We start from the raw sequence: 10,339 nt of genomic DNA on the forward strand, positions 1-10,339 counted from the left end.
GCATGTCAGTCACCAAGCACAACAGCAAACGCGTTGCTGCTGTGTTGACCTGCATTTATGTCACTCTGTAGTCAGTTCCTAGGTTAAATTCCTCCACTGAAGTTGATTACCTCATCTCCTTTGACCCTAATCTGAATCAGCGGTTTTCCTCAGCACCAGATAATGAACTCAGGAGGCCTGTTATCTCAGCAGAGCTCACTTGCAGAAATTCCTGGGAAAACAAAGTTAGGAGCTCAGGTTATGACATCAGTGTTTGGGTTCAAATACTGCTCCACCCCTTATTAGTGAGACAAATTTGACTAATTAATCTCTGTAGGCCTCACTTTGCTAACCTATAAAATGGGTTAAGTAATAACCATCTTCTTATGGATCTTATGAAAATGAAACTGAAGTGATTTTAAAACATAAATGTACTGGGAAATTAATCCCAGCACTGAGGAGGCAGATGCAGGCAGATCTCTGTGAATTCAAGGCCAGTCTGGCCTATAGAACTAGTTCCAGGACAGCTAGGGCTGTTACACGGAAAAACCTTGTCTTGAAAAAACAAACAAACAAACAAATAACATTTCTTTGTTTTTTTCTTTTTAGAGACAGACTTCTACAGTATAACCACAAGTTGATAAAGAATTTGTAGCAGTCCTTTGCCTCAGCTTCCAGAGGGCTGGGATTATAGTTATGAGCCACTGTGCTCAACTTAATAAGACCTTTTTTTTTTTTAACTTCAAGGACTTTATAAACTATCAGGGGAGAGATTCCGGGGTAACTACACACAGCAGAAGGCATCACTACACAGGTAGCAAGTGGCTTAGGTGACCCAGAGTAGTTCTGAATGTAGGGGATCCCAGATGGAGAAAGTGAGCATTTTCTAGCAAAAATGAAATTTAAAGATGGAGAAAGGTCTGTGATAATTAAGGAAGAGTAAGACTTAACCTCGCTGGGGCGTGCCACCCTAGGGGAGGACAGCTTGCAAGTCACGCTGGCAGCCTGGAAACATGGTGAAATTAGGGCAGTTCTGAGGAGGCAGAATTGCTGAAGAGGGTTCAGACGTTGCTAGTGCTGGGGAGGGAAAAGAGCTCGGGACACAAATTAGAGTTTTGTACCCATGACTTTCAGACATAGGCAACAGCCTAGTCATTGTTCCTTTATCCTTGGATGCCTCTAAAAACTGCTGTGCAGAAAAGGCCCCTGCAAGCACACCACCATTCCTAGTGGGGCCTGCAGCTGAAGCCTGCTCAGTGAAAGGGGGTTTGCCTTGGCTGTGGGACCCTCCTTGGTCTCTCACTACAGCTGTGCTAGCTGTTCTTCTGAATAGAGATGATTGATGCTTAATTTAATAAAGCCCCCTGCTGTTTCATTAAGCAGTGTTGCAGGATGGAGTGCGGAGAGAGAGACACCTGTCTTTCTCCACTAGCCCGGATGTGCGTTGAGTCATATCGCTTGGTTGTCTCATCTCAGCAGAGAAAGAAAGGCCCTGATGAAAATGAAGAAAAAGAACAGAACCATGTTAATGGCAGGATAGCTTCTAGTCTAGAGGAACGGTGCATGGTGAAAATAGCCCTAATTTTTAGACCTGAAAGAAAAGTTTTACAAATATGTGGCTCCCCGGTCTCTGTGACACAGCACTTGTTCAGCTTGTCCGTGTGCAAACATCCGCTGAAAACCTGCACAGCAGCCGGGAAGCTCTTTGTGCTGGGTCCTGGCCCCATGAACTTAGACTTGGTGTTTTCAGTCCCAAGAGGAAGGCTGAGACCTGTAGGTTTTAAGCAAGAGGCAAGCCTGGTAGTTTGTGGATTGTTATCGCCCTGCAAGACCCTTTGCAACTTCCTCTTGCCGCCCACAGCAGAATGCGGAAACCCTTGCTGTCAGGCCACTTCTGCAGTTACACACAGTTGCAGTTTGGGATCCTCCTTTTACAATATAGCTTATTTTTTGGACGTTCTCTGCATTTGAAAATGTGTCTGCTGTGGTGGGACGGCTGACTGACTTCACCTGTCTTCTCTTTGCTGCCATGCAGTGCTGCAGTTGAAGCTCCAGCAGCGGCGGACCCGGGAGGAGCTGGTGAGCCAAGGGATCATGCCGCGTAAGTGTCTCTCTCTCAACATTTGTACGCTTGCTCTTTGTGTTGGAGTGGCTCCTGTGTGGCACAGGAGTGTGTAACAGCAAAGGCCATGGGTTTATTTTCCAGTTGTACCTGCCTCTTACTTTTCCATCAGTTCTTGGTAACTGGGTCATCCATCACCCAGATTCATCACATCCAGTAAAACACGCAGTGTTAGGCTTCGAGGGGGTCAGCAAATAGTCCTTGCTTTGTAACTGTACCTTTCATGGGCTTTACAACTTCCCTTCATGAGAGGAGCAGGGGCTGTTCTGCTGGTGTACACTTCACCTCCATGCTCAGGCACTGGGGAGAGAAATCTGTTCTCTATTGCAGACAGGTATTGTCAATGGACTACAGTTTATTTTAGAGAGATCCTGAGGTACCCATGGAGGGTATGGGTGTGTGCATGCCTGAATGGCGCTGTTGGTGAGCTGCCATCACTCTGTCCCAGTGGCTGCATCCCTTGGCGGAGAAATGAAACCAAACCTTAGAATTTGTTAGAAACAAGAAAGCCTGCTTTGACTACTAAGAGCATTGTAGATAGTGAAGGCTGGGGCCAGCGGTCTTGATCTTTTGACATTTCTTTACTGAGTTCTCAGCAGATTGATGGGGTCCCTCCCCTGGTGGTGTCATCACCACTGGGATCCACCCTGAAGAAGATAACATACACATGCGCACGAGCATGCATGCACACACACACACACACACACACGCCTACACACATCAGCGACATCTGCTTTCATGGGAAAACTGAGCTTCACCTCACTACGGTGCCTACTCCCCTGTTGCCATGGTACCCATGTTGTCAGTCACTCATTCAAAGTAGTAATGTGTGCAGTTGATAGTGCAAGATAAATCTGCCCCTGCTTTGGGAGATTTATGGTTAGAAAGCAAAGGAAGTGGAGACAAATGAGGAAGATAATTTAAGAACCTGGTAAGTGCTGTGTATAAATTTACCTGGTGGATCTGTTAACAGCAACAGGAAAAAATTGGAGTCGCTTTGGATAAGCTGGCCAAGAAACCTGGTGTGGTGGCACATTCCTTTAATTCCATCATTTGGGAGACAGAGGCAGAAGTTCAAGGCCAGAGAGAATCATACTGTGAGACTCTTTCAATAGACGAAACAGGAAAGGAATATCAAATAAGCCAGTGTCTGGAGTATGATGAGCCAGGAGTTAGGGTGCTCCAGAGGAGTTAGGGTGCTCCAGGGGAGTTAGGGTGCTCTGAGCACAGTAGGAAGCCATTGCAGGTTCTGAACAACTGAGGACAGTGTTTGACTCCATCACGGTGTTAATCTTTCTGTTCGCTGCACTTAACTGTGGTCTGATTGGCCTGTTGTTCTGTGTAGTCTGTGATCCACCAGAGAAGGGTTCCAACCCCAGCCTCAGTCTCAGGGTTCTGCAGTAGATTGGCAGTGTTCCTGGTAGGCAGTAATCTGTGTGTTTTATAGAACATTCCAGAACTGCCAGTCTGCAGACCTCATCAAGAAGCAAGCCTCATCTGCTTACCCCTACATGAAGGGCATCTATGTTTATGTCCGCTTTGTACCTAAGATGGTTTTAGACAACATCAAAATGAAAGAAACACAAGGCCCTGATACGTGCCCTCCAGACATGAAACAACCAAGTCTGGGTTACTACAGTCTACCCAGTGCACATCCGCATGGGCAGGCTGCGGATGCATCACTGGTTTTGAGAGCCTTGTTCTCAGGACTGGCAGTAGGTTTGGGCTGCTCACATTCTTCCTCACTTTCATGTGCTGCTGAGGATCATCTGGGTCGAACTGACCAGCCATATCTTAGGAAGATATGCTTTAGCGTGGTGCTCAGAAACTGCAGGTGTCCGTGTGTCCCTCCACCTTCCTGAACTCTTAGAGAAAGTCACTTGTGTTCCTGTCCTCCAGTACCTGGCCTTAGGTGAATAAAGACAGCTGATTGCAAAATGATGTGTGTGTAGAAAAAAAAAAACTAGCAAACTGGCTAGAATTCTCGTCATAGTGTTTGAAATAACCTCAATAAACTCTCCCATCTTACTGGAAGCCCATGGCCTCCAGCTGTCTTGGAGTCAAACTGCATGCTTGGGTGTGCCTGTTCCATGAATTGGGAATGCTCACCTCTCCATGGCCTTCAGAGTATCTCCCCCAACCCACCCACCTGGAGCTTTCTTGTGGACAGCGCTGATTTCCAGCTTCTTTGGGGAGGAAATGGGAGCAGAAAAGATGGTGAGAAAGAAAGCTGAAGCCTAGAAGAGTTCAGGTGTGAGAGTCTCCTCTCAACCAGTGTGCGGGAATACAGGGTTAGGCCCCAGGCTCCCAGAGAGGCTAGCCTGCAGTGGTGGGTAACCTTACCTCAGCGTCACCTGGCGGTCCCCAGCATCCCCTCCCACCCTCGCCCCTTCACTGCTGCGTACTGCTTTCTTCACCTTCCATCGCAAACCTCTTAAGGGAAGCACAGGCAGAGCCAGCAGGCAAACTGAAAGTAGCAGCTCTCTGAAGCATCCACTTAGAGTCCATCGATTGGCCTGAGACGTTCCCAGAGTCCTCACATCTAAGTTTGTTGTACAACTGAGGAGGAAGGGCAGGTAAGCCAAGGCAGAGAAAGGACAAGGTTTTGTGGCTGTGTTTTATTTCTGGTTTATACCTTAAATCTTTTCATCCAGCCCCCCCCCCCCCCGCGTATGACTGTGGGAAGGAAGATGAACCTAGCTTGCCCCAGAACCCTCATTCACGTTGCCCCAGAACCCTCATTCACGGTCCCATGTAGGATAGACTACTTGATTCAGCTCACTCATCAAATCTGCAGGACGTGATGTACTCCCGTGGCTTCTATCCCATTACGGTTGTTCTTGTTCTGTGTGCCGTCCAGCACTGGGAGTGGCCTTCTCATGGATTTAGGGGATTAAAATCTTCTAGTTCCCACATACCTTCCTCTGTGGTTCATGTGTCTCAACTGTGGGTATGGAGCTGGTTTCTGCTGTGTTCTGAACAACATCATTTCCCAGTATCCTTTATTCTCATTATGTAAACATATCTCAAATATAACACCACTTAAAACCCATCAAATGCATAGTGCCAAAAAGTGGGCCCACGCAGTCTTGGCTCTGAACTTTCTCTGGTGCTTTCTGAGGAAAAAGGAGGGAAGATGGCGCCTGCAGGAAGCAAGCAGGTCTTTCAGTCCAGAGCAAAGTCAGAGATAGGAACGGCGTTCTGACGGCCAGCTGTGCAGCTGTATATAACTGTTTAAGAAGGCAAGTGTGGACGTTGTCCTGAGCAGGCACATGAGAAGGAACTTCTGTGTCCCTGGATGTGAGAGCAGAGCCACAGTTGTTTTTTTCCTTCTTGGCCTGTTCCACCGCGACTCCTTGACAGTGAGCGAAGAGCAGGAACGTTTGTGGTGTTGCAGCCAACCTGTTCATCCGTCATCACAAGCTGATCCAGAGCAACCATGACACCTCAGCACAGAAGTGGAGAAATAAATCTTTGTCCTTGAAGTGCTCTGGGAGCTTGGCTTGGTCCTCTTGAGCTTGTCCTTTTAATTCCTTCATGTCCTCCCTCCCTCTCCTCCTTCCTCCTTTCCTTCTCTTTTGTTTTTGGGTACTGAAAATCAAACCCAGGTCCTCATATGCTGGATAAATGCTCTTCCCCCGAGCTCTATCCAAGCTATACCATGTCCTTTCATTTACTTTTCTTATTGTATGTGGGGATGTGTGTGCTGTCTGTGTGTGAGTATATGTGTCTGTATATGTATGTGTACGTGTGTGGTTCTCTGTGTACATATGTATGTGTCTTGTGTAGATTTCAGGAGTTACTTCTCTCCCTTCATTCAAGTCCCAGGAATTAAACTTAGGTCATCAAGCTTGGCAGCAAGCACATTTACCTGCAAAGCCATCTCGAACCATGTCTTTATATTTTACTGGTGTTCCCCTGTGTCTAGGCACTGCCATTGGTGACTCTTATGGCTGACTGGTTAGGAGAATTCAGAGTGTATGAGGGCAGCTAGTTAGTGCCATCCAGAGGCCTCCTCTGCTGATGTGCTCACACACACGGGCAGGAGAGTAACTGGTTCTGCCAGTTGATTAGGATGGTTTGTAGGTCTGCATGTAAACCCCACATGTCTCGTGCTGACCCTGCAAAGAATGGCTGACAGCGGTGGGTTCCTAAGGCCCTGAATAGACTGACCCGGCTCCATTCCACCCCTCCAGTTCTGCAGTCTGATCCTGTTGCTTAGGATGTTGGCCACCTGGTCTACACAGAGACAGTGCCCACCCACAATCCCTTTAAGTGACCATTTTGTTAGGCCCCAGTGTTTGCTGAAGCTTTCCTGTTCATCTGACCCAGAAGAGATGTCTTAGTTTGACAAAAGGTTACATGTCGCTCTGTGAAGCATTGGGAGTTATTACTACATTTCCTTTTCCACTCAAGTTAAATTCTTCTTTGTGGATTGGGGGAGGGTAGACTGAACCAAACCTTGTTACACTAAGTGTGCACTTGGTACTGATGAACTACCTTTGTTTCCTACTAAAGATTAAGGTGACAAAAGAAAGTTGTAGGTCTCTGGGTAAATGTTTGCTTATTCAAAGGTGTACGTGTTTGTTTTTTACATTTATTTATTTTACTATGTATTAGTACTTTACATGCATGTATGTAAGTGGACCACATGCATGCCTGGTGCCCACAAAGGTCAGAAGAAAGCACCAGGATTCCCTGAATTGAAGTGGCAGGCAGTTGTGATGCTGGCCATGTGGGTGCTGGGAATCAAACCAGAGTCCTCTGCAAAAAGAGCAAATGCTCTTAATGCCAAATCACCAGCCTGAAAATGCTGTTTGTTCTTAGCAAAGGATGACATTGTCAGGGGTGTTCTGTCTCAGCAGAAACTTAATAGATTAGTGCCTTCATGTCAGATCCAGGAGGGACAAACCCTTGTCTTAGGCTTCCATTGTCTTCATTTGCTCAAGTCCATCTGGAAGTTGCTAGAAGGTCTTGTGTATTAGTCTCTGAATTACTACTCCTGTTAACTAGTGGTTTGGCCAAGATCTACTCTTTCCAAAAGGAGCTTAAAATACACCCCACCCCCAACACACCTTTGCCAATTCTAGTTCTGGTTGCCCCAGGCTCCGCCTGCCTCCAGACACTTGCTCTGAGAGCCTCAGCACAGCCCATCTGCCCTTTCAAACACAGAGGTGATTTCGGCAGAAAAGAGACTTTCCTATTCTTTTGTTGTCCCCCTCCATCCTTTCCTTTCCCTTCCTCCCTTCCTCCTCCAGCTCCTCGTCTTCATCTTCTTGGTTAAAGCAAAGACCCCCATGAGCTGATGTGTCCTTTCCACAGAAATGTGGAAATGTTTAACTGTAGTTGCAGCTCTGATTTTTGTGGTTTTTTCCTTGTTTTGTTTTTAAAACACTGGTAAGATGTGTATTTCTGGAATGAGTTGGACTGGTCCCTAGATTTGAAATCCAGGGAGAACTGTGTTGGGCATGTGGGCATGTGGTCCCTGCAATCTTTTCTTTGTCTCAGCAAGGCCGACTGGGCCCAGGGCTCCCGGGTTTCGTGTTTCAGTCTTGATGGACATCGGAGTCCTTGTCTCTTCTGCTGTCCCAGCGTGTGTGTGCCTCAGTGAACAGTGACTGTCATAGAGCCCCCTCCTCGGGCTCGTCGCTCACAAGCCCTAAAATAGGAGTGTGACGTTCACTGTGTGTTGTGCCTGAATCTAAACAAAAAATCCAAGGACAAGCTTTGTTGAGCTATTAACATTTATTTATTTATTGACCAGGCATAACAGCACACGCCTTTAATCCCAGAACTTGGGAGGCAGAGGCAGGTAGCTCTCTGTGAGTTAGAGGCCAGCCTGGTCTACAGAGCAAGTTCCAGGGTAGTCATAGCTATGTAGAGATCTGTCTCAAAAACAAAACAAAAATTATTTATTGTGTGAGTGAGTGTAAGTGGGGAGTGGGGTTGTTTGTGTCACAGGGTAGTCAGGCGGGGAGGTTGGAAGGCTTGAGGGAGTTGGTTCTCTCCTACCTTGTGTGTCCCAAGGATCAGGCTCTGGTCGTCTGGTTTAGCAGCAAGTGCCATTTCCCGACAGACCATCTCTTTGTTTTGTGAAAGGTGGCACTAACATGGAACTTTGGCTTACAAATTGCTATGTGACCAAGTTGGCCTCAAACTTGTAAAGATCTGCCTGCCTCTGCCTCCCTACTGCTGGGATCAAAGGTGTGTGCCGTCATGATGGGCTTCCAAGTAATCTTTTCGATGGAGATTTTATACAATTTTATTATCTTTTCAAAACAACAGGAAGGTTGTTTTGCTCTCCATAATTTGTTCTTATTATCTGAGGTGTATCCATGTAATGGACAACATTTTGCAAGGTAATAAGTGAGCGGGGTACTGTGATGCACACCTGGTCTACATAATGCATTCCAGGCCAGTCTGGACCGCATCTGAGAACCTGTCTCAGCAAAAACCTGGAAGACGGTAAAGGAAACAGGCGATTGTGAGGCCGTCCGGGTGGCTACTTTGCTAATTCTACAGCCCAGCATCCTGAGGTCGAGGTTCGTCCTCGGCACCACACATGGATGAAAGAGAAATCATGGCGTGACAAACGGAGCCGGTGCATCTGATGATGCGATGACTTAGATTCTTCCAGAAGAGGACAAAGATGATTTACAGCTTATCCAGATAGAAGACTAAGGGATATTCAGAAAAAGTGGTCATTTTGGGGTGTCTTTCTGTGCCTGTGTCAGTGTGTTTTGAGGCTCCTTACCAACATTCAGATCATCCCCTCTCAGCTTCCCAAATGCTTGCTTGCCATCATGCCTGAGTCTCTTTTTTCTTAACTGTTTTGGACTTTACCGAGGAAGGGGGATGTGCTGGAATCATAGGCCAGTCTGAAGTCTAGCTGCAGAATGCTGCAAAAGTCATGTGTAAACACTAGTCGCAACCATAAGGACACAGCACTCTTAAACAGCTGACCATGCAGCCAGAGCTACACAGAGAAACCCTGTCTCTAAAAAAAAACAAAACAAAAACAAGTTGGCTGTGGTGACATGTGCCTACAAACCTAGCCTGGGGAGGTGGTACTGGAGGATCCCTGGGACTTGCTGGCCAGTCTAGCCCAGTCATCAAGATCGAGGATTAACAAGAGACAGTTCTTAAAAAGAAGGTAAAGGGCCAGCAAGATGGCTCGTTGGGTAAAGGCACATCCTGACCACCTGTGTTTGATCTCCAGACCCACATGGGAGAAGCAGAGACACCCAGATAGTTGCCCTCTAACTTCTACACGTGTGCCATGATGTGTACATCCACCCCACAATACACAAAATATATAAAACGTAAAAGAAAAAAAAGCTTTAAAAGGGACCAGAGAGATGACTGGGTGGTTAAGAGTGCTTACTGTTCTTGCAGAGGACCTGGGTTCAGTTTGCACTTCTGTCACTGTAACAAAAAACATGAAATAATCCATTTTTATAATGTTAGTTTTGCTCACAGTTTCTTTTAATGTATATATGTGTTTGCCTCCATGCATGTCTGCATCACGTGTGTGCCTGGTACCCAGAAGGGCATCCGATCTCCTGGAACTGCAGGTACAGTGGTTGTAAGCCACCAAGCCAGTGGTAGGAACCTAATCTGTGTCTTCTGCAAGAATAGCTAGCGTCATGTTTTTTGAGATTGTAATACATGATTGACTGGCCTGTGGGGAGAGAGTATGCCATGGTGAAGTAAAGTGAAGCTGTGCAGTTCCTGCTGCGCAGTGAAATGCCTATATATGCACAATGAAGCACACATGCATACATGCACAGTGAAGTGCACATACATGCACAGTGAAGCTGTTCACTTCATACAGCTGGGGAGTGAAGGAAGGAAAGGGATTGGGGGGGGGGGTCCCACTATCCTTATCTTTTTCAAAGCTGTACCGTCCTAAAGGGTTTATCACTTCCTGGTAGAAGCATGGGCTAAGGACTAAGTTTAACACATGGACCCCTGGGAAATACTCACAGATGCCATAGCAACCAGATTCAAAGTGTTTGGCCTTGGTGTTTTAACCCTTAGTGTACCATATCTTTGCCATCTGTGTGTACTAGTCTGTATACCCCCTCCCCTAGCTTTGGCCTTTCCCACCACTGGTGGATTGAGCAGCTGTACCTCAGATCTCTGCTTCCTGCATTCATCCTGTGTGTGTGTATGGGTGAAGTATATGTGTGTGGAGACCCTGGGGTTGCAAGCATGTACCACTGTATCTAGCTTTAA

At 46.7% G+C, this 10,339-nt stretch overlaps 1 protein-coding gene across 2 annotated transcripts in view; it reads left to right on the forward strand.

Annotated features, from left to right (window-relative positions):
- The window catches only part of Mrtfa (myocardin related transcription factor A), a 93,536-nt gene that overhangs the window by 60,305 nt on the left and 22,892 nt on the right, over window positions 1–10,339 (forward strand). For both annotated transcript variants that reach the window (XM_050128248.1, XM_050128249.1), the window contains exon 2: window positions 2,015–2,080. In XM_050128248.1, coding sequence (XP_049984205.1) covers window positions 2,015–2,080 — 66 coding nt within the window. The remainder of the gene's footprint in view (window positions 1–2,014; window positions 2,081–10,339) is intronic.

This window comes from Alexandromys fortis, unplaced genomic scaffold (genome assembly GCF_014885135.2).
Source record: "Alexandromys fortis isolate MF-2015 unplaced genomic scaffold, M_Fortis_MF-2015_v1.1 scaffold_290, whole genome shotgun sequence".
NCBI lineage: Eukaryota > Metazoa > Chordata > Mammalia > Rodentia > Cricetidae > Alexandromys > Alexandromys fortis.